Genomic DNA, 26,432 nt, shown 5'->3' on the forward strand with positions numbered 1-26,432 from the left:
GAGGTTCAGGCCTCCGGTCGGTGATATGATCAGAGCGAGTATGCTATACAAATGGGGCAGTAAATACGATGGAAGCGCGCGTTCAAGGTGTCATTGCGCAGACGTCTGTAAGACTCGTGCCGTGCTGACGACAGGAGCACTTCGTTGCATGTGAATGATCGCTCAAGATAAGCTAGGACCAACGCGGCACTAGCGCTCAGCCCTACAGCGGGCTTGCAAGTTGCATCATCAACTTGACTTGACATTGTCTTTCACCCGAAGCACATTTCTAGCGCCACGACGACTACTATTATTGCACAAGCATCGAATCCTTATTATACCGCAGATACCACTTCCCAATTACATGGACCGCTAGCGGTTTCCAATCACTACCGATCGGCCTTCGCGCGAAAACCCCACCTCGATTCATCGACTCAAAGGCTCCGTCAACGCGTAAACCTGCGCATTGACCATACGAACACAAACGTCACGATGGGGGCCATACTATCTCTTCCGTTCACCATCCTGAATCTTCTGCTGCCATTTACGCGATCTGGCACACCTCTGTCGCAAGATCTTCTACACACAGCAGTACTTTGCGGAACATTATATTTCGCCCCACAAATCGGCGAATGGTACAATGCGCAACGGCAAGCAGCACAGGCGGGCAATGATCAAAGAGCAAATAATGAGGAGACGAATCGCCCAACCGAACAAGGTATCAGGAACCCGGTTGGAGGACAGAGGGATGAAGGAGAACAAGCACCACTGGACGAGCGGTTAGTCCTTCAAGACGACGGCGTAGAAGCCGCGCGACCGCCACGGGCACCTACACCACCACCGCACCAAGCCCTCTTCGGAGACGTCCCCTTACCACAACATCAACAGCCACATACTCAAGCACAAGAAGCCCAACTACCCGACGATGCCTTCGCACCCGGCCCCGCAAACCCCCCACCACAAAACGCGAACCGTCCCCCACCAACCCAACGCGTAGTCGGCACCAAGAAAGCCAAATCGCTCGCTCGAAAAGACCAACAACGCGCGTACAACGAATGGCTACGTTCAGAAGCCGAGATGCGTCGTCTTCAAGAGGCAGAAGGCCGTGAAGAGCGCGAGGCAACTGCGGCAGCGGAAAAAGCTCGGCGAGCGGCTGTCGAAGAAGAGATTCGCGAGCGCGCAAGACAGGAGCGGGAGGAGAGGAAAGCAGAGGAGAAAAAGGAGGCCGAGATGGAAGCCGCACGACGGGAGAGGTGTGTCGCCTTTGTAAGGAATACAATGAAGGAGAGGGGTGCCGTGGATTTGGTCGACGCAGCGTACGCGGAGGGTAAAGATAGGGTTTGGGTCGAGAGATTGATCCGCGCAAGTGGGCTTATGCAGCAACTACAAAATGAAGGGGGTCACATCATGATCACAGGTCACGACTGGCTTGTTAGAATTGATGAGGAGGTCATGGCCAAGGCTTATGCTGAAGCTGAGCAACTTGGAGAGAAGAACAGTGGTAAAGTCGGCTTCGAAGAGTTTGGAGCCATATTAGAGAGGGCTGTGCTAGGGCGGGCGGCAGCATAGACATTTACGTAGAAAGTGCAAAGATGAGATACCCATAGATGAATTTGGATGTACTGGAATTCATCCAAGATCTAAACGACTTCCGCCATTGTGTTGTACATGAAGTGGCATTTCACAGCTACACGATGCCTTCCAACAGCGGGTCCGGCCTCCTCTCGCCTGTCGGTGGCAGTCGACATCACCTCTCACGCAGCAGCTGCTCATCTGAACGTGGTATCGTATTGTCCATTTTTGTCATGCAACCATGAAAGAGGTCTTAATCGCCTAGGAAAGCCATGCCATGCATAAGATCCCTCATCCTGTCCGATCAAAAAACGACCAGAACAGCCATTCGAAAGAACTCCTCCCAGAGACACCATGCACACCCATACACAGAACGCACGCCTTTATCGGTTGGACTTGGCGACACGCTCGAGCTCATCCTTCTTCTTGATGGCGTACGAGTTGCTGCTACCCTTGGCAGCGTTGATCAGCTCCTCAGCAAGGCACTCGGCAATGCTCTTGACGTTGCGGAAAGAGGCCTCACGGGCACCGATGGTGAGAAGGGAGATACCCTGGTTGACACGGCGGAGGGGAGAGACATCGACGGCCTGGCGACGGACGGTACCGGCGGAACCGATACGGGTGGAGTCTTCACGGGGACCGCAGTTGACGATGGCATCGACGGCGACCTGGATGGGGTTCTGGTCGGTCATGATGTGGATCTGCAAATGTCAGCCGTCTCCCGACGCGCATTTTATGCCATCTTCGCGATTCCGAAACCTGGCAGATTGTAGACGTACGATCTCGAAAGCGTGAGCGACGATGCGCACAGCCATGAGCTTCTTTCCGTTGTTACGGCCGTTCATCATGAGCGAGTTGGTGAGACGCTCAATGATGGGGCACTGGGCCTTCCTGAACCGCTTGACGGCATATCGGCCGGCGGAGTGTGAGATGTAGACAGGCGAGCGGATCTGGATGTAGTCGCTGCGGCTTCAGTTAGCCGAAGGTCTCGCAGCGTAATACAAAGTATCCAATGCCACCATTGTCCTTTTATACGGGTGTGCGGCGCGATATCGTGGGGGAAACGTACGTCAATGAGATGTCGCGGACCTCGACCTCCTCGTAGGACCACTGCAAAAAGTCAGTATTGTGCGCGTGGGCGGAAGTTGTAATAAGCCTGCCTTGTTGAACAGCTTTACGCTGCCCTGCTCGTCGGTGACATCCTTGGGGAGGATGGCAATGCCGGTGGGGTTCTCGACCTCGATTTCTCCGTTGTCAGACATGATGGCGGTTGTCGGTATGGAAGGGAGAAAGAGGGTTGGGCGTCGAAGTTCGTAGTCGCTGTCGCAAGAGATAATCCAGGTGTTCGAGTGCGATCAATTTCGACGTTCGCTTGGACCGCCAATCGTGCGCTAGCGGGGCTTGGCGGAAGTGTGCACGCCGGGGCCCGCTCATCTCGTCTCTTGAACACCACGCGAAGAAAATGGTCAATCGCTCTTACCAACCAACGTATCGTTTACAGAATTGACTTTGTGTTCAAAAATGACGGTGGTCACAAGCACAAATACCCATTCATATCCACAGCAACTTCAGCACAGAACACCAAACAAAGTTGAACATGTCAATACTCAATTACAATATCGTAAGAACTAGCAAGAAGCAAAACTAAGGTATATAACGCAGTCGTTGCTTGTGCAAAACATCTATGCAGACAGACAACGCCGGGAAAGTTCAAATGTAGCAATAGCCTCCAACGCCATGCAATGCCGCTAAGCGCAAGGTAAAGTCGCAACAGGAAATCAATGGTATCACGACTCTCGCTGCACCCTAGTCAGCACGGCAATCACCAGCCACTTCCACATCGTCCATCCTCGATCGCTCATCTCCGTATCCGCGATACACTTCGTACCCGAGTAACAGGCGCACTAATGTCTCTGCGGTCCTTTACACCCTCGACCATCTGCTTCATCGGGGTTCCGTGACCAGCGGCCATGCTTCTAGCACGTCCTCTACGCTCACGGATCGCTGCGAGTGCGGCTTCCCGGTCAATGCCTAGCTTGTTGAGTGACAGTTCACCCAGAACAGGGGTTTGTGCGTTGGCTGCAGCGTGGGCTACAGTCGAAGGAGTCATAGGCCCACGGCCAGCCTTGAACGCTGGAGTGGCAGGGGAGAAGTGAAGGGGGATGGTAGTTGTTGTGGTAATAGTGCGAGTGAGGTAGGGCGTCGTAGGCCCAGTAGGCTCCCTGTCGGGCGTCGGTGGTGACATGTCCTCGTCCTCGCTGTCGTCGTCGACGGCGTCTTCGTGGATGCTGATGTCTACAGCCTTGCTCTCCCTGCGGGTAGGAAGAACAAAGTCGACTCTCGATGCAGGACGGGACTGTGGCAAAGATATGTTGGCAGGAGCGACCGTGTCGGGCGCTGGTGCATCGGTCATCTCGACTACAGGTGATGGCTCTGCATGTGTGACGATGCCTGCTGACGGACGAGACTTCATAGGTGATGGCACAGAGCGGAAGGTTCCTGTGTCTGGAGAGAAGGCGACAACGGTCTCGGGCTCCTCAGACTCTGTCTTGACTACAACATCCTCAGGCGGTGTGATGGGACGCTCGTTCTCCACAGACTCTTGCCTGATCACTACACCTTCCATGACATCGTCTCCGTGGTTGCTGGCTGGGGGCGTAGAGATGGGTAGCGAGACCTTGATGCGCTGCATCTCGGCTTCGAGTGAGTCATCGTGGACGTAGTGCTTTCCCCTGTTCTCAGCGATGCGGCAAGAGCAGCACTGGAACTGGCATTCCATCTTCATGAAGTCGATCTGCTCCTCGGCACGTTCGCGAGCGCGTCTCTCTGCTGCCAGCTCCTGCTGAATGAAGCGCAGATCAACTGCGTTTTTCTTTGGCGACACGTTTTCCTTGTCGTCGTCCTCGCGTGCGAGGTTGCGTGGCTTGCGTGGCGATCGAACAGGTGATGCGAATTCATCAGTCTCTTCTGGGTCGGCCGATGGAAGCGGTATCTGGCCTTCCGCGGCGATGCGCAGAACCTCCTCTTCTTTCAAGCTCGTCTTAAGAGCGTCTCGCTCGCCCTCCACGAGACCAAGCTTCTCTTTCAGTGTCTGCACTTCTTCGTTCAGTCGGTTGCTAACGCTCTCAATCTCCACCTGCAGGCTGTACACCTCGTTCTTGTACTTGGCGGCTTCATCGGTCTTGAACTTGACATCTGACTCGGCCCGCTGCAAGCTACGCTGGATGCTCTGAATCTTGGCCTGAAGCTGCGGTATCATTGCGGAGCATCGGAGCTTCTCGTTGTTGGCCGCTATGTACTCCGCCTTACAGTGTCTATATTTGCCCTCGTAGGACTTGGCTCGCGATGCTGCTTCCGTCTGGAACATGTTAATAGGTGGAACTGTATAGAAGAGCATGGTATACTTACAGCTTTGGCGTCCATACTCTTCCACCTCTCTTCGTTCTCCTGGAAAGCCTTCGCCCACTTGTCAATGGCAGCTTTGCTCTCATGGACTCTCTTCTCAAATCTTTCCTTGGTAACGGCGTTTGCAAGTGATTCCTTTGTCTGCTCAAGTTCGTGCTTCAGCTCGTCGATGCGCACGTCGCGTCGGCTCGACGACAACTCATGGTCGCGCTCCTTCTTGGCATGTTCCTTCTCGATCTTGTTCAACTTCTCCGCGTGTCGTATCCTCTCCTTGTCCAGCAACTCCTTGAAGCGCTTGCATGCTTCCCGTGGGTCCTTAACCTCGAGGTTCTCGAACATGCCTGTGAGGGCTGTGACGGAAACATCGGAATCGGTTCGGCGGTGTGTGTGTCGTAGGGGCGAGTGGGGGCGGAGGTTGGGTGTCGAGGGCGAGAGGACTGGCGATGAGCCCCTGGAGTCGCCGTACGGAGATCTTGAGCCAGCACCGCGGTCGGGACTGGCTGGGAAGATGGGCATCCCAGGCGAGAAGGGTGCCTTGTTTGGCGAGAGAGGCGGAGGCGGATCCATCTGGACCGGGGATTCTTTGAGGCGCGCCAACTTGACGGTTTGGGGGGTTATGTATGTTGTCGAAGGGTAGCACCTGCTGTGAGTTTGGTTGTTCAACTTTGGTAGTCTAAGGAAGTTGTGCAGCACGTCTATGTAATATGTGGTGGTGCGAGCTCAGACGGTGAGCGGTAAACAGCACTAGCCGCCCACGCGACGCTACTTCCCTGCCATAGCAACGCGAAGACGCACGGACTTTTGATCCGCGAACCCCACGTCATGTTCTCTGAGCAATCCGACAAGCCGGGATTGTACCCTGTCAATCAGAAACGGCTACGCAGCTTTCGAACAAAATTACCTTCATGATCGTGCATCGCTTGGTAAACGAGTGGATTCAGTAGGTTTTCTAGATACCAGGGCAAACTCCAAAACCCAAAACATTACCCAAATGTCAACACGTGGAACAAAGGAAATTGATACAGGCGTACGAGTACAGGCCAACCCTAGCGTTTGCTGCTGCATCACCAATTTCAGTCCGTGGGACAGAGTCACCAGTTTCATCTCCAGAACACTCAGGTACCAACTCCAGCGAACCCTGCATATCCTCCTGTCGGTTGAGCAGGCGTGCCATACATGTTCGAGTTGGCGGAGGACGTAATAGCGCTGGTGATCATGGTAGTAGGTGCCGCTGAGTAACCTAGTATGGAGTAAGCATTTGAGATTCGACGATAAGAATGAAGGGGAATAAATACCGGGCTGCTCAGTACCCGTGGAGATCTCGGAAGCAGATACCACAGGCAATGCCGGGTAATCAGTAGCTACAGGCTGAACTGCCGAGTACATCGTAGTCATGCTCCCTGACACTGGCGGAAGAGAGGTGGCTGGGACATAGACGCTTGGCGTAGAACTGACAATTGGAGTAGGTGCTGCGAGTGAAGTTGAAGATGGCGTTGGCTCAAGAGGGGAACCTGAGAAAGCCGTGGGATAGCCTGGAGGAGCCGAAGATGAAGCTGGGAACTCAGGAGCGACCGAAGACGACGCTGGATACGCGGGAGCGGCCGAAGATGACGCTGGATACGCGGGGGCGACTGAAGATGACGCTGGATACGCGGGAGCGGCCGAAGATGACGCTGGATAAGCGGGAGCGACTGAAGACGATGTAGGCGCAACAGGGTAGGCTGAAGAGAGCGTCGAGGCGATGGGAAGGGCTGATGATGGCGTCGCAGACATCGGAGGAACTGAAGATGATGGCGGCGAAACGGGGTAGGCCAGAGATGATGTCTGCGAGGCGGAAGGGACCGGTACTGATGCCGAATAGTCTGGAAGGCCTGACGATGTCGGCGAGACAGGGTGGGCCGGCGATGCTGTCGAAGAGGCAGGAGGGAGCGGTGTTGATGCCGAATAGTCCGGAAGGGCTGACGACGATGTCTGGTACGAAGGAGGGGCAGAAGGCGACGTCGAAGGGGTGGGATGACCCGAAGGCGATGCCGGATAGTCTGGAGGGGCTGAAGAGGATTCTGGGTGCATGGGAGGGGAAGAAGACGATGCTGGCGAAACAGGGTAGGCTGAGGAGAGTGACGAGACGGGAAGCGTCGGTGTTGGCGAATAGACAGGAGGAACCTGTGTTGATGCCGAATAAACAGGAGAGCCTGACGATGACACTGAAGACACAGGAGGGGCCGGAGGCGATGCTGGATAGTCAGGAAGGGCTGAAGATGGTGCCGAGGAAACTGGAAGAGCTGGGGATGGCGTTGGATAATCAGGAGTAGCTATACAAAGTCAGCGGCACATACTGACGCGACTTCGTGATGTGCCAGTCAACAAACCTAATGCAGAAGATGTAGCGGACCGTTGTGATAAGTAAGTATCGCTTTCTTTCGGATACGGCAGCACGGTGCTTGACGTCGGATACCCCGTTCCAGAAGGAGGCTTCGATGTAACGTTTCCTGTCGGATACGGAACGTGGAGAGTTGGTGAAGTACCAACTGGGCCTGCACTGTGTGATACATGTGCCCCTTGGAGAGAGGTGATAGGGTAGGGTGCTACTGATGCTGTCGCAGGGTTGGTGGCATACGGCAAGGGCGTATCTATCACAAGGTTAGTTATCTGTGTTCCAGCAATCTCTGTCTGGGGTATACATAGTGGAACGCGCGAGTAGTGATGGAATTGAAAGACGTACTGTAGTTACTTGGAGTTGCGCTGCTCTCCGGGATCGCACTGCTCGTAAGCTTACTTAGGTGGGGGGAGACAGGCGCAGGGGAAGGGCCATATCCGCCGCCAGTGGACCAAGCCACATTCGAAGTAGGAGTGACAGCAGGATAGTCTGAAGTCGCTGGATTCTCAGGAGGTGGCACGGATGATTCGGCAGGGTAATCCAGAACGCTGCTCGATACAATCGAGCTTGACGAAGCAGCCGATGGCCAACCTGCAGTGATATCAGATGTTGCCCATCAACTTGAATATATTTTGTTCTCACCAGTGATGGTAGGGCCGCTCACGACAGGATAGGTGCCAATTATCGAAGCCGGCGGCACAATACTCGAGCCTGATAGCGTTATGGTTATGGTCCCGGAAGTAACGCAGGACGTACCAAGGGATGAGGCCTGAGAAGCCATAGAAGATGATGCGGCTATGGTGGTCGGATGGATGTATCCAGTGCCATAAGGCTCGCCATTTCCGCTGTACGCGGCTCTAGGTACGACGAGAGCAGATGTGAGGGTACTGTGAAGTACAATGGACGGAGCAACCCACTGGGAAAACCGGATACCCATGATGGAATCCGAGCTTCGGCAATGGTTTCAGGTTGGCCTAGTGTTCAGGAGGAGATGTAAGAAGAGGAAATAATGATGCGTTGAAAGTGCTTGGGGCAATACAAGTAGATTGACTGCCATACATATATGTTTTCAGGACCGATCATATCCAAGCAGCTGGGTAGAACAAATGTCAGGAGCTGTCAACATGTAACATCGACCCTTGATTGTTTCCCACGCCTCCTTTCAATGTCTAAGAATGTCAGCAGCTCTGTCCATCTCGACTGCGTGTTGCGCAACGAACTGAGGGAGGCGTACTGCATGGTCGCTCTCCATCGGCCCCAAATCTGCAATGGCAGGCTGTGGCGCGGGTTTGGGGTTGTAAAGATGGCCCCAGGCGAAGACCGTGAACACGGCCATGACGATGACATGCAGAAAGATACTTGTCATCAACGCAAACGACACTTTCGACGTTGATCATGTGTCTGGTTGAGGTTTCGAGTTGGGTCGAGGGCTCCAAAACGCCACGAGGATACAGATGCCATGACGACAGAGTACGAGTTTCGCGATGCATGCTGAGCTTAGAGATGGGGGCTCACTCGGCTGTGCTGAGGCTTTTCCTCTCCCAGGACATGGAGGACTCCATTGTGTCAGGCTACCTTTCGTCTTTGTCCGTTTCCAGCATCCCAACTCTTCTTACAGATAGTAACGTCTATTGAATGCGCCTTGGGTATTTCCGAGAACGAGAAGCTCCTAAAAAAGCGCGCCAGACGCCAAACAGCTGCATATTTTGGGTGAATAAGTCTCTGTCATGCTTCGAGAGCCACCGGTGTGCCAGCTGGGAAGTCCAGGTGGACGGCCGACGGACATTGCAGCACAGTCAAGGTGAACCCTCTCCACGAGACGTCAGCAGTATACCTAGGTAGCTGCGCCAGAGATTCACTTTGAAACAACTTGTCGACTCGACTGTTCCAGCACAACGGTGGACGTAGGCCCCAGCATGCGGCGAGGATGTCAGCTTAGGCAGACGATGTACCACCGCAACGCGTCATAAGGCAAAGCATGCCCATGGCTCCAAGACAACGGCCGCAGGTACCAAGTTTACCAAGCGAATGTAACGGTTCTAGAATTAGTGGTGGTCGTTCTCAGGCAGCGATATCGGCCCTCCCTGCTCGTGGTGGATGGAAAGTGTCGTACGATCTGTGAGGGGTTCGGTAACCGAAAGCTCGAGAATGGGGGCTGGGCCGCAGAGCCCCACACCAGCGCTAAGAGAGGGGCGTAATTTTAGCGTCACTGCCTTGCTCATCTGGGCAAGTGGTATCGAGGTCTTGACAGCCTGCATCTGCAGCCTTGACGCAAAAATGGATTGCATGGATTTTGGATTTGATTTGAACTGAAACAGACAACAACGGATGATGACAACGGATATCAGAAATACCGAACAATTTCTACAAATCGCAATCTAGTCTACATGGACTTGCAATCTGGCGCCGTAAACATAATGAGATGTAACATGACCCGAAAACCCGTACACATAACGCTCGCTTGACGATGACTATTATTGATAAAGATGCTCGGCTGATGACAGTCTGCAATATAACGCGATGAATATGAACGCCCGCTCGTACAGAATATGACAACTTTTAATTACGTTAGGAAGGTGACCAATTAGTATCGGAAGCATGATTCAACGACGGCCGTATTTGAATCGTACTCGTAATGACAGCGGCGAAGGAATATCGTCGGACTGGTCTGGAAATGTCGGAGGTAAGAATCAGTAGAGTTTCGCGCCGTCGTATTAAACCTCCCATGGCTGTCGCTGGCGGTTGACTGTGCCGTAGGACCTCGGCTCGTCCTCTTCGAGCAGGCTTTCCATGATGGAACCTACTTCGGTGTTTGTCACGGTAATGGCGTCTTCCTCGTCGAGTTTCTTCCTCATACGGTAAACCTGTACCGAGACATATATGACGAGTGCCGTGCCTATGACAAACGCCAAAGCAGCCAGAATGATGTTGATCGGGACTGGGTTGCCGTGCCACAAGCCCTTTGTCAAGGCGTCGATTGCAGTCTGCGACAAATTGAACAGACCGGACACGCAGATGATGGTCCCGTAAACTCGTCCAAACGTAGCGAAACCAAAGACCTTGGTCGCGTAGTCAGACATGGCGGAATAATAAAGCGGGCGCAAGAAGACAAATAGAAGAACGTTGACATATCCAGCCCAAAGAGTTGAGATAGAGCCGATGACTCCGATGGCGGCGATGATGACAACGAGGAGGGAGAGTACGCCAGGTGTGCTGACGTTATCGAGCAGTGCGCCTAAGAAGGGAGTTGCGACAACTCCAGCGACGGGCAGAGCAACGTCGAAAAAGTCGTTGACCTTTTCTGCGAGCTTGACTGATCCAAGCATGTACGTATACTGTTCGCGGATAGTAGCAACTGCGAAATGTTAGCAGTGTTCAAGCACACTAGAGAGATTTACTAACTGAAGAAGTTCATTCGCACCATCTGGATCACGGTCAGAATAGTGAGCAGTATGAACCAGGGCGTCAGCATCTGGTCTTTGGCAGACTTGTTGTGCAGTGCTCCCCAGACACCGGAGTTTTCCAATCTCTGCTCAGCCTTCTCTTCCCGGATCTTACGAGCCGCCTCATTTCCGATCAGCTCGTCAAGTCTGCTCAATCTCTCCTTACGACGCGAGCTACGGGCCTTCCTTCGCTTCCAGATCTCATTATCGGGTAGCTCATCATCCGAAGAATGAACGTCTCGCATAGCGTCCTCAGCTCTCTGGAGCTTCATTTCTAGCTGTGCCTCAGTCTTGTAGTTCTCGGTCGGTAAGAAGGTGAGCTGCGCGATGACGATGGCTGCTGGAACGATAAGATAGACCAGGAAGAAAGTTTGTGGCTTGAACGCCCTGTCGCTAGCATCGTACGTGAGCCTGTAGAAGAGAAAGACTGCTGCTGAAGCGTCGAATGCACCAGTAACGAGCGCAACGATGCTACCCGCATACTTGGGGAAGGCGTTAGCAATCTGGAAAGAGGGCAGGAAGACAAATGTGCCTCCAAGGGCAAGGAAGAAGTTTCCGATTGTATATCCGTCAAAATGCTCGATCTGAAACGCGAGACTCATTAGGATACTTCCAAGCGCGAGACAGAAAGAACCGCAAAGGAAGCAAAGCTTGGGCCCATAGCGATCGAGCAGGGTACCGACGGGGAGAGCAGAAACATTCGCCGTAGTCGATGCCAAAGAAAAAAAGAAGTTCAACCTGAGATCTTGCTCGAAGCAAACTTCAACGTCGGCATCCACCTCTTCGGGTGTGCACAGATTGCTGAAAACGCCTTCCTTGATAAGAATTGGCTTCAAAGCTGCAAAACCGAAAACGATGCCGCTAGCGAACCAACACGCAAGAACCGTTACGATAACCTGTGCTGTAATCGCATGTTAGTGGTCAGAAGGCGAATGCGATGCAGCCAAACTTACCGATACGCTTGCCCGTCGGCACCTTGTATGGCGTCAAGCCTCCAGGTTCCTCGCCCGGTGCGAGCTCCTCCGGCTTGGGTATTATGTCGTAACTGATAACTCTCCTCACGCTCTTTCCTTGTGCGCTCAAGAAGCCAGCTCCCGAGATGGCGCTCTCAAGAGAAAGCCGACGTTCCGCAGCATCCTGTCGGCTAATCTGGCGGTCGACAGGCGGTAAGAACAAATCTACCAACGCCTCCTCGCGATCAGTGCCCTCTTGCTGTGTAACATGCTGAATCAGCGACATGGGAAGTCTGCAGCGAGGCGCTCGTCGTTAGAAACGCAGGGCAGAGTAGACGTCTGAAGAAAAGAATCAAAGGGGCTGTGAGTGTTCGGCTCGTCGAGGGCGACAGAAGCTAGAAAAGCGGAGGAGCGGAGTTAAATTGATGCGCGTGCCCTGACACGAGACCCACGATCTAGACATAGCGATCGCGGGGGTCACATGTCACATGCAACAAGTTCCGGCATCACGGAGCCGTTGGCTATGTTGTGTAGACGTCAATAGACGCTCCTGCAACCCTGAGAATTGAGTATACACTGTCGGCGGGTACGCTGCATGCTCGCTTACTAGAGAAACGCCGCGAAACGTCTAAAATGGTCGGCGTTGTCGCGATTGATTGGTTCCGCGCTGGTCCCGAAGCGGAAGGTTCGTCGCCGATCTCCCCAACCATCTTCCCGCAGGTTCCATGAGTTGCAACCCTTGGATTGCGGCGCACAGGGTCTTGATAAGAGAAAAGCAAGCAGTTTGAGGCTTGATAAGGTCCACACCGCCAGTCTGTCAGGCGCAGTATTCAATTCTTCAGAGAGGCGATACACACTCAGGGTGTTCGCAGCCCTCCCCGTCGCATTCTACAACAAAATGCCGCCTATCTAATCTTTGTGGTATACGTTCGCATCGAAGTTTGTAGGAAATTGGTCCCGCCCTTCAGCATCGCTTCGCACCCAGACCGCGACACTGGTGCCTGGGCAGTTGAACAGTCCATAACCTTCGCTGTCTATCTCGACCTCACTCTCCTCCCACCCAAGGATGTCAGTCCACTTCTCACCGGCATGCATCTCGCCAACAGCCATCTTGATCTGACCGGGACCTGCGTTGCTCATCACACACGCCAGACCCGCTTTCCTGTCCCATGTTCCACGACGCACAAACCCGATGCAGTTGGCTTCGTTGAAGTAGTCCTCCTGTGTTCCGTACGCGAAGAGTTTTCGTGCGAGAATGAGATCAGCGAGCTTTCCACCACATGAGGCAGGGGTCTCATGCGGCTCTGAGAGACCGTAAAGATCGCCGTAGAATGGGCATGGGTAGCCTTCCTGCCTCAGCAGAATGAGAGCGTAGGCAAGAGGCTTGAAGAAGCCCTCGATCTTGGTCTCCATCACCTGCCCAGGTTGTGTGTCGTGGTTTGTAACGACCGTAACAGCATCGGTAGGACGCATTTGAACGAGTGTATTATCGTAGACCTTCCTCAGGTCCGCCGATTCGCTTGTCGAGATGGACCCGAAGTTGTTCAGGAGAGGCGAGTCGTAGAGAGCGAACTCGTGGTTCATATCGTCGAGCCAATCGCTCATCTCTTTTACATCTCCCGACCAGAACTCGCCGACCACGAAGATGTCGTCTCCACACTGTTTGCGCAAGTTCTTGATCCATTCATTGGTAAATCTTGAGGAGAAATGCTGCACAGCGTCGAGCCGGAAGCCCTTCAAGCCAAGCTCTTTAGTGATCCACACGCCCCAGTTCTTGACGTCTTCTTGAACCTCAGGGTGCGAGTAGTCAATGTCGGCAAACATCATGTAGTCCGCGTTGCCTTGCTCATCATCCACGGATTGCGACCAGCCTTTGTTCTCACCTAGAATCTTATAGATGGCTTTCTTCTCCGTGGCTTGGTCCCAATCGGTACCTGAGAAATGCTCCCAGTGGTATTTCATCTTGGAGTATTGCTCGCCACGGCCCGGAAAATCGAAGCCTAGCCATCCCTCGATTTCGAAGGCATCAGAAACCTCCTTAGTGCGATCATCTTGGTCAACTTCCACAACACGGCACTTCTCCGTTTGGTCGGCTCCAGCCTTGTGGTTCAATACGGCATCCCAGTATAGGCCCACGCCATGCTCCTTGGCGACCTTCGTAAGTTCGAGTAGCTCTTCTTTAGTTCCCCATTTGGTTCCCTTTTGACCTTTCTGATCAAATTCGCCGAGGTCGTACAGATCGTAGATGTCGTAGCCAACGCCCTGAGGGTTCGCACCTTTACAGCCAGGGGGTAGCCATATGTTGGTAATACCGATGGCTTTTAGCTTAGGAAGCTCTTCGGCAAGGCGCCGCCAGTGCTTGTGATCGTCCGGGACGTTCCATTCGAAACCCTGGAATAGGGTGCCATTCTCTGGTGTGGGCTTCCGTTCTAGGAATTGGTTAGGTTGGACATCGGGAACGAATACCGTTAGCACCCACCTTCGGAGCTCATTATGAATCTCAATATATATCTCCTGTATCAGAGAGAGTTGTTTCCAAATAGTTGTGGGTAGCAGAGGAGTTTGGTTGAGCAAGCAGAGTCTTCGCCAGTGCCATAGTCAGATTTAAGGAAAACACCATCGCTGATAGCGCGTGAATAATCCTGCGTTGGTAGGGGCTGAGCAGGTTTGTCTATCATGTACCCTGCGTTTGCGCTGGCTACCAAGCGTCCAAGTACGGCGCACGGGTGGTGAATGGGGCCTGGAAGCGGCGCTGTTCAACAATCTGCGCGGATGACGTCAGCGTTCAGCTTTCATCCCGCGGACTCCAGGGCTTCAATGGGGCGAAGACACGTCGCCAGAGTGTGAACGAAGGACGACGACAATCGCGGTACCATTAGCGCGATGCCACCCGCGGCTACCCAGGTAGTATGTAGTGTCTCTAGGTTGCATGCGGACATTTGCGGAAAGATCGTCGCTGTTGCGACAGCCGCGGCGGAGTCTACACAGGTCTCTGCAGCCTACATCAGGATTATTTTGGTAGACAGAATAATCCAATAACAACGTGACCTTCTGACTTCACAATTCGCGCACCATGTTCTTTCATCAAGTTGTAGCAGTCATGCCTTTGCGTTTTGGCGGGGAAGGGAAAGCCCTAAAGGCGCGATGGAGCTAGTCCGGTCCAGGGAAGGCGCACTCTACCTAGGTACACGGCGTGAGGGTGCAGCCTTACCTGCGTACTTCTGACCTCTCACCCATAATTTATACATTGTTTGCGACTTCAACATCCAATATCAATCGTATTCAACAAGCGCGCGAAAATGGTCCTGTCGGATGCCTCAAAGGCTGATCAGGCTGCGACCGCAGGCAAGAGCCAACTCATCGTCCGCTTCTACGACCCCGATGTACGCGCCAAGGACGCCCTCAGTCGGCAACTCGATGAGATACTGGCATGGCCAGACAGCAGGCTGGAAGCGTCCCATAACTATGTTCAGATGCTCTTTCCGCTTCCAGAGGGTTCTCCATACAACAGTGAAGTAAGCCTTCCCGTTTACTGATGTCGTACCCGGGAGGTATTCGCCATGGTGGAAATCCACACATGTCGAATTGCAGCCTCATGAATACCTCCAGGGTACAGCGAGAATGCAACGATGTATTCAATCACTTTGGCAATATGTTGACCATACACAGGCCCCAGTCGTCAACCTCGAAGTAATGCAAGCCTTCCGTTCACGGAGTGAGCTACGGCAGAACCTACGACGAAGCTTCGAGCGCATGCTCAGCTTCTACGGCTTCATGATATCCAACAAGTCAGAAGCGGAGGCCAAGCAAAGCGAATCGTCTGAAACAGCCTCTTTCCCACCAGGTGCCCACACAAACATCTCCGCATCCAAACCCCTTCCATACCACATCGTCCGCGCGCCAGATTATCGCAAGAAGTTCGCCAACTGGGCCATTAGGTTCGACCATAACCATCTTCGCATCACGCGCATCCTCCGGTGCCTTCGCGTTCTGGGCCTACAGACTGAGTGCATGGCCTTCTTTGATGCGCTCGAACGCACATTCGAAGACCCACAGATCAGCATTAGTGATAGGAGTATGGGTTATTGGCGGCTGGCTGTTACGCGTCCTTTGTATTTGGCTCCTGATGACTCCAAGTGCAAATGGTTGGTGGGTTGGGAGAAGGAACAGGAGAATCTCACCCAGGTCGACGAGGAGAAATCGAAGAATGAGCAGGATGGGGTGCAGAAGCAGAAGTCGGTCACGTCTGGCGATGGCGTGGAGGGTTGAGTTGCTTGCACTTCATGAGGACGTGGAAGCACGTCAACCTAGGAAAAGACTCAACACCCTGGAGATCCTTAGATCAGTCCCTTAGATTACATCACGCAGTATGGGGACACTGCTTGAATGGTTGCTCGCTCTGAATAGACTAGGCGACGATGTAGCCACTTCATTGATGAATCTACATAACCATGATGAAGTCCGGGTCACGGTCGTCACCTCTACCCTCAAACTCAGCATACTTCCCACTCGCCTTATCCTTATTGATCTTCCGCACCCACAAAACATTCGCAGCAATCCTATCGACACGTTAGTAGGGAGTTCCAACCAAAGCTAAGATCTCAAAAAACTTACAGAACCCAAGCCGCGCAAAGCAGTCCCAACATGATGCTATGACTCTTGTGGAAATGATTCTCCTTTTCGCTCTTTGGATACACGAAGCTGGCCACAAAACCACCTGCATTCGCAATAGCGAGCTGCAAGGCAGAAGTAGTCGCGCGCTTGTAGTGGCCAGCAGAGTTGTTGCTGTTCCAAGAGAGGATGCACGGTACAGTTGCGTACATGCCGGTTGCCATGAGGAAAGTCATGCCGTATTGGACCTTGGGGTTGGTGGATTGGCTGATGACGCCGTAGCCGATTATGGCAACAGGTAGGGTACATAGCATGATGGGACCACGTAGAGCAAGACGATCGGATAGGAGAGCGACTGCTACTGTAAAAACTGATGCCACGGCGTACGGAATTACGGTCCAGAGCTGTGCCTCGTTGGGGTCCTTGGCGAAGCCGTTGTTGATGATGGTGGGGAGGAAGAGACCGAAGCTGTATAGTCCGCTCAAGATGGCGAAGTAGGCCAATGCAGTGAGCCAGACTTGGACGTTGAATACTCCGCGCTTGACTTCTGCCCAGTCGAAGCGCTCGTGGGATGCGCTTTGCTCGCCGAGCCGGAATCGAGCGTGCTCTTTCTCGTCGGGAGTGAGGAATTTGGCTGATTCGATGGAGTTGGGTAGGAAGAGCGCGGAGCATACGCCAACGAGTACGGTCAAAAGGCCTTCCACAATGAAGATCCACCGCCAACTATTTGTACAGTTAGATATCGGTTGTTAGAAGTGAGGGTCTGTCTCTTACCCTTCAAGACCTCCAGCAGGTCCAATCGCATTGAGTCCGCGCGCCAGCAGACCACCAAAAGCACCCGATAGGGACGCTGCTGTATAGAAGATACCGATGCGCAAAGCCAACTCTTGTCTGCGGTAGAAGCCAGTAAGGTAGAGTACCATGCCCGGCAACAATCCACCCTCAGCACAACCAAGCAATGCGCGAACAGTAACGAATGACGCGAAGTTGGTGACGAAACCAAGGCACATTGTCAAGATCCCCCACACCGCCGTCAAGAGCGGCAGCCAGATCTTTGGCGACATCTTCTTCAGCACCAGGTTCGACGGGAGCTCACTGGCGATATACGTAGCGTAGAAGACGCATAGGCCGATCGAGTATTGGTGATCGTTGATGTTGATGTCCTTCTCAAGACCCAAGATCTTCGCATTGCCGACATTCGTACGGTCGATGAAGGAGCACAGGAAGAGGAGAGCGAGAACGGGTAGGATGCTGTGCCTGTCAGCGCCATGCTTCTGGAAGAATGTAGTAGATCGAAGAAGTTAAACATACCGGATATCCATCTTAAACAACAGTGTCTTCGCTGCTTTCCCATCCTCACCAAACCCCGCCTCCAACCGCTCACTCCCACTCCCATTCTCGAATTTCTCATCGTGCATCTTATCAAGGCTCATGTTGAACAACCTCAGAAACCCCAATCGGTACAAGCAGAGAAAACAGAATCTGGAACGCAGCTCAAGAAAAGCGTTGACAAAGAAACCTCGAGTGCGCGACCAGCTTACTTATTCCCCCTCCCTCCTCAACGGGCTCCCGGTAGCGCCATGTACACCGCAACCACCGCCGCCCCCCAAACTGCCCAGAAACGGCGCTACCCATGCTGACCCCATGGGGGCGGGCGCAAGGGTTACGGCACAATCGGGATTATCTGTCGTGCGATTGGCGGAGTTGTGCTGCCGACGAGTGAAGGGCTACCCCGACTGCACCAAGCTTATGCTTGAACCATGCCAAACCATGCATAGCGCTCTTAAGGCAGACAAGCGATCGGCAGGCTTGACATCAGCGTTACTGACTCGGGCGTTAGCTGTACGAGCTGCGGATGTTGTTCTGTTTCCGAAGGCTTTTGTAATCCGACGTGGATTAGATAAGGGAGGAGTCGCGGATAGCAGCTCGGATGAGTGTAGCCATGTAGGTATGACATGGCGGGTTTTGTGGTTTGTTGATGAAAGCGCATGTGGAGGGCTGATCGCGGATCGGCGGTACCAAGCTTTTCGTTGTGCCCAGGTGCTGGATGGAGCGTGGACCAAGCAGTGCGAAGCCTTTCAGCCGCCCACTTGGACAGCTTGGCTGCCCCCGAAATTCGGTATGCCAACTCGACGATGAACTCCCAGGTGCCAGTGTCGTGGGAGATCGTCAACGGTTTTGTTGCATGCCCAGGTGCGATGGAAATATAGTCTGAAGCTTCTTTTCTGGTAACGCAACGTTCTGTCTTGGAGATTGCGCGCGCATCACAGCACGCGCTGTTATCGGAAGCGACCAAAAGCACCAAGCTTGCACTTTGGGTAACCGACGATCTGGCTATCGCAATCGCCATGCTTTGTTTTTCTGGTAGGGTCATGAGACATCTGTTGGATGATCAAACAGCCTGCGACGATCAAATGACGCGTAAAACGGTCAATTCTTTCAGGTTTGTCGTATGGCTCGCGTTTCCTCACAATTGCATCACGACTCAAGATAGGCTGTGTGTGGAAATTGACAACGATCATCACTTGGGTATGCTACGCCAAAACTACACAAAATGTCTACTCCATGGTCTTAAGATCAGGCGCAACCTCAAAGCTAGCATCTGTCTTTGCCTTGACATCCTCGACGCTCACACCAGGCGCGGTCTCGGTAAGCGTCAAAGTACCACGCTTCCGGTTGACTTCAAATACACACATATCTGTAATGATGGTGCTGACGCACTTGGCTCCCGTCAACGGCAGCTTGCATTCCTGAACAATCTTGCTTGATCCGTCCTTTGCGACGTGCTCAGTAGCGACCACTACTTTGGTGGCTTCTGGGTTGCTGACGAGATCCATGGCGCCACCCATGCCCTTGAACACCTTTCCGGGTACCATGTAGTTTGCTAGGTCGCCAGAGGCGCTGACTTGGAGAGCGCCTAGGATAGAGACATCGACGTGGCCTCCACGGATCATGCCGAATGACTCTGCAGAGTCGAATGTTGAGGCGCCAGGCAGGAGTGTGACTGTCTCCTTTCCGGCATTGATGATATCTGGGTCGAGCTCCTCCTCGGTCGGGTAGGGGCCCATGCCCAAGATACCGTTCTCGGATTGTAGCCACACCTTCACGCCGTCGGGCACGAAAGACGCTGCTGCCGTTGGGATGCCGACACCCAAGTTCACGTAGTATCCTTGTTTCAGCTCCTTCGCTGCTCGGCGAGCGATTCGGTCGCGACGCTCTGCCGCCTCGTTCTTGGATGATGCATCCGATGAAGCAGCGGGTTTCCGGAGCTTCTTGATCTCGACGTTCTTGGGAGCTGTGGAAGGAACGATGCGGTCGACGAAGATGCCGGGGAGGTCGATGTCGTTCGCGTCAAAGGTACCGATTGGGACGATCTCTTCGGCTTCGACGATGGTGAGGCGGGCCGCTTTGGCCATGATGGGGCCGAAGGCTTTGGTGGTGTATCTACAGTCGCTGTCAGAAACAATGCTCGGGGCACCGGAGAGAAACGTCTCTTACCTGAAGACACAGTTGCCAGCCTCGTCGGCCTTGTGCGCTCGAATTATCGCAACGTCGCCGGTCAAAGCAGTCTCCATGAGGAACTTCTTGCCATTGAACTCTCTGACCTCCCTCTTTTGACCAAAGCCAACGGCCTTTCCGTCTTTATCAAACTTTGCGGGGATCTCTCCATCTTGTAGCAGCGTGTTGACAGCGGTGGGTGTGTAGAATGCTGGGATGCCCGCACCGCCAGCTCTTATCCTCTCCGCAAGCGTACCCTGTGGACATAACTCAATCTCGATATCACCGCCCAAATACTGCTTCTCCAACGCCTTGTTATTTCCCAGAAAGCTGATGATGAGCTTCTTGACTTGTCCACTTTTTGTAAGTAGCGCTAAGCCTCCTACGTCCTCAATTCCAGCATTGTTGGAGACGGCTGTCAAGGAGTGTAGCGACTGCGGGCCGCGCTTCTTCATCGCTCCGATGAGCGTGTCTGCAACACCGCATAATCCAAAGCCCGCACTCAAGACTGTGGACCCCGGTTGTACGTCTGCGACCGCTTCATCTGCATCTTTGAAAAGCTTCGATTTAGAGCGGTCGATCATGGGAGCGCTTTGACTGATGCTTCGCAGTTGACCGGTGAATCGCCATCGCGGTGGGAGTCGTGCGGCTCGTAGTTGTGTGGGGAGAGGTCGTTGTGAACATAACCGCGCTGGCAGAGCTGCGAGCAGCCGGTACGACGAAGGTAATGAATCCATTGTGACGCGCGTGAACAAAAGCAGCAGAACAGTGAAGTTAAATCATCAGTTAAGGAGACTCAAGAAGCACCGACTCTGGGAGTATGGGCAAAGCTTTTGCGACTGTTATCCGAAGGAACGCCATCGGACGCGTGCGTGGACCGCGCAACAGCTCTAACGTCATACATTTGACATCCATCGGCGTCATTTCAACTACCGAAGATGGAGCGACTTTCGAGCTTGGTGCGGGGCTTCATCTGCCGCGGAATCACATGAGGTTTAGCTTCTGGCGATTTCCGAGGTCGCGCCCCTCTCTCAGTTCCTTCGCGCTTGGCGACGCGTCCCGTCTCCATCCGCTGTATCACGCGCCGACGCGAGGTTCTGGGCAGCGGGAGATGGCTTTGCCTGTCTCGGATCCCTTCAGAGTTCCTGAGAAGCCCATAAAAATAACGAGAGCTCGTTAAACTGGATCGCGCACTACTTTACGGGAAGTTGAAGTCCGGCAGATTCATCCAATCTGTCCACAATGGGTTGCTATCGTTCCACGGAAGATCCAGTAACGCTGTGGAGAACAGATCCGAGTTCGTCACAGTCTCGTTGACTTCATTGTACGACATGGCTGAGAAGTCTAGTGTATCCGGCCAGTAGCTGGATATAGGATCTGGCCCCATCGTATGGTTTTCAGGCATCGCATCATTCACCTTGTATGACGGCGATAGAAGATCTGGTATGGCCATCGACGGTGGTGCAGGATCGTGGACTGGCAATTGTGGTAGCCTCTCGATCTCCGGCGCCTGCTTGACGAGAACGCGTAAGAAACGACCGTAGACAACCGAAGCTCCGTTCCGGTGGATGGGTGTGCCGCCTATACGCTCAAGAACTGTTGCGGTATCTTCAATGAGATGTCGAACGCTTGGAGCAAGGCTCTTCTGCTTTCCGCCGGCCTCCGGCACGGGTGCACTCAAAGCGAGCGCTATACTTGCAGCGAAGCAAATCATCGTGACGGTGTTGTTCGGCATCGATTTGAGACGTGACTCGCCTTGAATCGCCGCACGCATAACGTTGAGTGCGGAAGATAGTGCAGACTTTCGGAAAGAACGTTTGACTTCTGGAGGTGCGCTAGGGTGGTTGAGGAGCATTGAGTAGGTTGAAAGCCGCGTGTGTGTAACAAGGATTTCGACATATGGAGGTAGTGTTTTGCTCTCCGGATCAGCGATTACGGAGGGCCAGGCGCGAGACCAGCTGTCGAAGAAGCTCTCGATAGACCCGTCGATCTCCTGAGCGACCTTCGTCCCTACTTCTGCAAGACGATAGTTGTCACAGCGCGTGCGGACCTCAGCAAAGAGGTCGTCAAGATCGCGGCGGAGAACTGCCATGGACACAAGCGGGCCATCCTGAGCATCGCTCCATCGATGGTCGTGCCACTTGTCGCAGTATTGGATCAGGCATGTCTTAGGGACACAGTAGCTGCGCCCGCGGGCTAGACAGACTCCACGCTCCAAGACAAACAGGGAAATCCATACTCTTTCTCTGCGGCGAAGAAGCCGCTGGCCCCATTCCGAATTCGGGTCGACGTCTTCGAAGCCGTCCATCGCCAGTGCTTTTCTTGCGTGAAGACATTCTGACTTCGGTATCTGTCTGACAAGCTCCTGATCGAACGATGTCGATGGCGTTATCACTTTGTCTAGCATGAGATCTAACGCGATCGAAAGCGCTGTAGCTAGATAGAGGCTCGTGTCGTCGTCGCTCGCATGCGACCCTGGAGGCATCCAAGGAATACTGACCATGAAAGCTAGCACAATTTCAACAGATCTGTACTTTCGGGTAATGACTTGCTCGGCTAGGAATCTACGGTGCAGTAGTAGTCTCTTTGCCAGCGCCGAAGTTTCCGGTAGGAAAATGGCGGTCATGGCTAGCAAGGTAGTGAACAAAAAGGCAGAGCGGTTTCGAACGAATGGCAGCGTATGTACCAACGGGTCGAGTCCCCAACGTGTGTGTGCTAGTTTCTTGTGGAAGCTAGGTTCTACAAGTTAATATCCTGTGTCCAGATTGAGGTTTGAGGCGAAACTTACTACTGTAGAAGCATCTCAGCTTCATCCTTGGTCACAAGCCCAACATCAATCGGATCTAAGCCTGATCCCTGATCAAGATGTGCTTTCATTGGCAGGAAAAAGTGGTGAACGTCGAGAAAAGCGCTCTGCTGGCTACCATTGAATCTGTCTTCAGGGCTGGCGGTACTCTGGTTGTATGACTGTGGTGTTGCAATCCGCAGATCTGAGGCCCGGGCGAGCAGTTGGAGTGGGTTTTCGACATCTTCAACAGCGAGTTGATCGTCGCTTGAAGTACCAACAAGATTACTAGCTGATATGTGAGGATGCACCTCTGAGGCAGGCGATGTGTTTGGGTTTTGGGTGGAGACTTCGTCCCCTTGCGCCTCGTTCAGAAGCTGCTGCAGTTGCTGCAGCGTACTCTGACTCGTAGCTGCATCCGATTTCCTCTTTTTGATGGCTTCCTCAACCTGGTATATCGCCTTCTCTAGGCCCGATCGTTTGCTATAAGATAGTTAGTCTCACCCATATACTCATGTCTAATTACTTACTTCTTCACGCCCTTTTGCCGACCAATGTGAAATTCAGGAATTATGCATTCAATCCCGACGTTCTGGCAACGCTCGCATATTGGCGCGCCTTCTTCGCGCCGACACTTGATTTTGCTTTTGCGGCAATTCAGACATGCCGCTTGTTTGGCATTCATTCTTTGACGCTTCTCTATGTTGCGCGATGATTTATGGTTGTTCCTCTGCCTGGACTGGAAGCCGCCGGCATAGTGTGGCTAACCGTATATGGTCTCCAGCGTCGGATATGTAGAGCAAGCACGGCCTGTTCGCTGGGCTCCGAAAAGAATGTTTCCAAGACCCGATCCTGTGATGCGATGTTAGGCAAAAGGAAAGAAGATGGAGGTGCCGGAGAGCTGCTCGGTGCATCAATCCACGTGTGGAGGTGAGCTAGCTAGTTGTGCGCTAGTATGGACCCTTGTCTTGAACATGGCAGGCGCGCCCCGGGTCAGACATTCGCAATATCCTGCACCGCCGCCGACAGAGATTATCCATACCGAAACATGATTTGAAATAAGATATGATCGGACTGAAGGTATGGCAGACTCTACACGTACTATGGCTCGCTGCTGGCGAGCGTATACAAGACTGATGTGGCACCGAAATTTGGTAGGTAGCACCGCATGAGACATATTCCAGGGTGCAATGTGAATGAAATTGTATTGACTTCATGCAAGGGTATCTGTCTGAGCATTGCTACTTCCGTGTAATGATGTCGCTTTATAAAATCATGAAGAAGGACCCGGAGCAGTAGCCTCTTCCTCTGTCGTTGCCCTCTCCTTGCCCTTGGTGCCTACACTTGCATTCGACTCATCTTGTGGCTCGAGATCGGCCTCGGTCTTCTTTTCATCTCTCTGCTCGCGCTGTGCTTGGGCCTCTTCTTCCCTTCTTCTCGCCTCTTCCTCCTGGCGTTCCCTCTCTTCTCGAGCTGCCACCCTTTCGAGTCTCTCCCTCTCCTCTTGCGCGTGGACCATCCGCTCTCCAACACCAGGAAACAAGCTGGCAACAAACAGCGCAAAAGCGCGTTCGACTGTACGCATGCTGTCCCTGAACCATCCAAATCTCTGATCTCTCCTCTGCTGCAGTATTCTCCTCGCAGCTTCCTCGGGTGATAGGTTACCTCGATGTTGCGTTTGGCGCTGGTTGTTGGGCTGAGCCACGCGTTCGGCCAAGGCTCCGACAGGGAGAAGAGCCTCGAAGTGACGACGAACAACGTTGAACTGCTCTTGAAACATGCCGGCTTGTGCTAGGTAAACCACACCTGCGACGATACCAAGCATGATAGGTCTATAGAGGCCACCACCTCCTGAGAAGAAGTAAACGAATGCTGCCAGCTTGAAGATCAGCCACATATGCCCAGCGACGTTGACCATACGATCGTTCTCTTCGGGTTGGTTTACGTTTACGTTCGCGTTTTGATTCTGATTTTGGTTCTGATTCTCATCTTGATTCTGATTTTGATTTTGATTCTGGTTTTGGGTTTGGTTTTGATTCTGGATCCAGTCCCGACGTTGGGTCTGGCTCATGTTGGCTAGCTGCCTGGGCAGCTCAAGGTTAGGGGGCGGATTCCCCCGTGCTATCTGCTGTCCAAGGCCATTGAGGAGCTGTCTGTTCTGAGCAAACTGGTTCGTAAAACTCTGAAATGGAAGTGTCGAGACCATGGGGGCAGTGGTGTATGTGCCTTGCTGATCGAATAGAACGCCAACCGGGCCCTGAGGGCTTGATAAGAGAAACAACTCCGTTGGCGCATCTGCAGGCATTGCCTGAGTAGTGTTCTGTGTCCGTGGTTGAGATGTAGTAGGCACAGCTGGAGTCATTATCGGAGCGCCTGGTATTGTGCTAGAGGAAGGTCCGAGAATCGGAGTGTTGATGGCTGTGGACATGCTTGATCGACTGGGGCTTCCGCCTTGTTGACGATCGAGTATGATGTTCAATTCTAGTGCGTCCACTCTAATCTCGGTTACTGAGCGTCTCAACGCTACCACCTCGGGTTCTGTAGGGAGAAGGGCGAGGGCCCGCTCGACAACGTTCAAGTTCTGGTTGATGGTGTTGAGGTGTTGGCGGATGTGATCGATTCGCCAAACTGGTAGGTTCAGGGGAGAGGTGTTTGAAAGCGAAAGTCGATCAGTCTGTGTCTCCGATGGACGCGCAGGCTGCAGCAAGGTTCGCACGTTCTCCATCTCGCGTTGTGCTTCCTGGAAGATTGTCTGGATGCGTGGCAACAAGCGCTGGGTACTGTCGTGGCCCATTGAGGGAATAACGCCCGGCGGGACCGGTGGACGACCAAACGCTAGCGGTGGAGCAAGACCGAATGCAGGAACGGGCTGTCGAATCTGCGCAGGTATATTGACCTGATTGTATGTGACTGTCCATCGCGCCCCGTTAGGGCCCATGCCTTCGCGTCGTAATGGTTGGTCGCCATTTCCAGGGAGATTGGGCAGTCCTTGAGCGGCGTCCGCGGGTCTCGGTGCGTCTGGTCCTGGCTGCTGGGATGTCGAATCTGGAGTCGGCTCGTTGTTCTGCTGTCCCTGTTGCGCCATGGCCTGCGTGAACTGTTGTTGCAGTTGTGGGGGAAGAGGGAGAGGAATGGGAACCGCGTTTGCTTGGCCCGGGATATGATGGTGGTGCGGTGGTAGTGGTGGCAGCGAGTGCGGTCGAGCCTGTGGCAGCGCGCGGAATGGGTTCGTCTGCAGAGGGTTTGCGGGTACAGCCGGGGCTTGCGCAGGGCGGAAAGGGTTCGGGACAGTCGCGGATCGTGGCGTAGGTGACGCTGGAGGGTTCCCAGTAGTCGGGAGCTCCCGCAGAACCAAGTGGAGGCTCTGGTCCTTGTTCTCACGTAGCTGTATTCACCATCAGCGTGGGTCTACCGCACGTGGTTGGCGACCCTACATTGTCCACGCCAAACACATTGCTCAGTGTGTCGGCATCATTGGCCACTACTCTGCCGCGATAGATGAGGCGCATGCGCTCTGGGGCAGGCTTCGAGGGCGCGGCATCCTGTATGCGGCTCCGGAGCTCTTTGACCGTGGTGGAAGCGGGGACGTCTGCGAGGTTCACACCACCCTCGAAATCAGACGAGGGTGAAAGGATCTTGAGGTTGACTGTCTGCGCTTCTTCCGCCATGGCCGCTGTGTGTAGTGAGGGACTATGGTGCGAGGTGGAGAGTGCAGGTGGAAGTCGGGAAGTGACGACGTGTCCGAATTAGAGCCTGGTATCAGCTTAGGACCACGGTCGCGCCTGCCATCTGCTATGAAGTCCAGGCGG

The 26,432-nt window shown here is 53.6% G+C and overlaps 9 protein-coding genes across 9 annotated transcripts; 2 read left to right on the plus strand and 7 right to left on the minus strand.

Annotated features, from left to right (window-relative positions):
* Positions 1–471: 471 nt before the first annotated feature.
* Positions 472–1,548, plus strand: J4E90_001280 (uncharacterized protein; the record flags this gene model as incomplete). Its single annotated transcript, XM_051430869.1, has 1 exon — positions 472–1,548. One exon carries the CDS (start codon positions 472–474, stop codon positions 1,546–1,548), a length of 1,077 nt encoding a protein of 358 aa, XP_051296356.1.
* A 386-nt stretch (positions 1,549–1,934) lies between these two features.
* RPS5 (ribosomal protein S5) lies at positions 1,935–2,813 on the minus strand (the record flags this gene model as incomplete). Its single annotated transcript, XM_051430870.1, has 4 exons — positions 1,935–2,252; positions 2,331–2,514; positions 2,621–2,661; positions 2,730–2,813. 4 exons carry the CDS (start codon positions 2,811–2,813, stop codon positions 1,935–1,937), a joined length of 627 nt encoding a protein of 208 aa, XP_051296357.1.
* A 596-nt stretch (positions 2,814–3,409) lies between these two features.
* J4E90_001282 (uncharacterized protein) lies at positions 3,410–5,523 on the minus strand (the record flags this gene model as incomplete). Its single annotated transcript, XM_051430871.1, has 2 exons — positions 3,410–4,909; positions 4,960–5,523. 2 exons carry the CDS (start codon positions 5,521–5,523, stop codon positions 3,410–3,412), a joined length of 2,064 nt encoding a protein of 687 aa, XP_051296358.1.
* A 4,524-nt stretch (positions 5,524–10,047) lies between these two features.
* J4E90_001283 (uncharacterized protein) lies at positions 10,048–12,015 on the minus strand (the record flags this gene model as incomplete). The annotated part of the gene is made up of 3 exons (XM_051430872.1): positions 10,048–10,688; positions 10,736–11,677; positions 11,730–12,015. The coding sequence occupies 3 exons, from the start codon at positions 12,013–12,015 to the stop codon at positions 10,048–10,050; spliced, it is 1,869 nt and encodes a 622-aa protein (XP_051296359.1).
* Positions 12,016–15,028: 3,013 nt separating this feature from the next.
* Positions 15,029–15,998, plus strand: J4E90_001284 (uncharacterized protein; the record flags this gene model as incomplete). The annotated part of the gene is made up of 2 exons (XM_051430873.1): positions 15,029–15,244; positions 15,399–15,998. 2 exons carry the CDS (start codon positions 15,029–15,031, stop codon positions 15,996–15,998), a joined length of 816 nt encoding a protein of 271 aa, XP_051296360.1.
* Positions 15,999–16,170: 172 nt separating this feature from the next.
* On the minus strand, positions 16,171–17,773 carry J4E90_001285 (uncharacterized protein; the record flags this gene model as incomplete). Its single annotated transcript, XM_051430874.1, has 4 exons — positions 16,171–16,288; positions 16,344–17,063; positions 17,115–17,591; positions 17,652–17,773. The coding sequence occupies 4 exons, from the start codon at positions 17,771–17,773 to the stop codon at positions 16,171–16,173; spliced, it is 1,437 nt and encodes a 478-aa protein (XP_051296361.1).
* Positions 17,774–18,898: 1,125 nt separating this feature from the next.
* On the minus strand, positions 18,899–20,575 carry J4E90_001286 (uncharacterized protein; the record flags this gene model as incomplete). The annotated part of the gene is made up of 2 exons (XM_051430875.1): positions 18,899–19,784; positions 19,839–20,575. 2 exons carry the CDS (start codon positions 20,573–20,575, stop codon positions 18,899–18,901), a joined length of 1,623 nt encoding a protein of 540 aa, XP_051296362.1.
* Positions 20,576–21,036: 461 nt separating this feature from the next.
* On the minus strand, positions 21,037–23,308 carry J4E90_001287 (uncharacterized protein; the record flags this gene model as incomplete). Its single annotated transcript, XM_051430876.1, has 3 exons — positions 21,037–22,570; positions 22,627–23,106; positions 23,154–23,308. The coding sequence occupies 3 exons, from the start codon at positions 23,306–23,308 to the stop codon at positions 21,037–21,039; spliced, it is 2,169 nt and encodes a 722-aa protein (XP_051296363.1).
* Positions 23,309–23,896: 588 nt separating this feature from the next.
* J4E90_001288 (uncharacterized protein) lies at positions 23,897–26,291 on the minus strand (the record flags this gene model as incomplete). The annotated part of the gene is made up of 2 exons (XM_051430877.1): positions 23,897–26,008; positions 26,058–26,291. 2 exons carry the CDS (start codon positions 26,289–26,291, stop codon positions 23,897–23,899), a joined length of 2,346 nt encoding a protein of 781 aa, XP_051296364.1.
* Between the last annotated feature and the right edge of the window lie 141 nt (positions 26,292–26,432).

The sequence above is a fragment of the Alternaria incomplexa genome, assembly GCF_024043165.1.
Source record: "Alternaria incomplexa strain BMP 0042 chromosome Unknown scaffold_1, whole genome shotgun sequence".
Classification (NCBI taxonomy): domain Eukaryota; kingdom Fungi; phylum Ascomycota; class Dothideomycetes; order Pleosporales; family Pleosporaceae; genus Alternaria; species Alternaria incomplexa.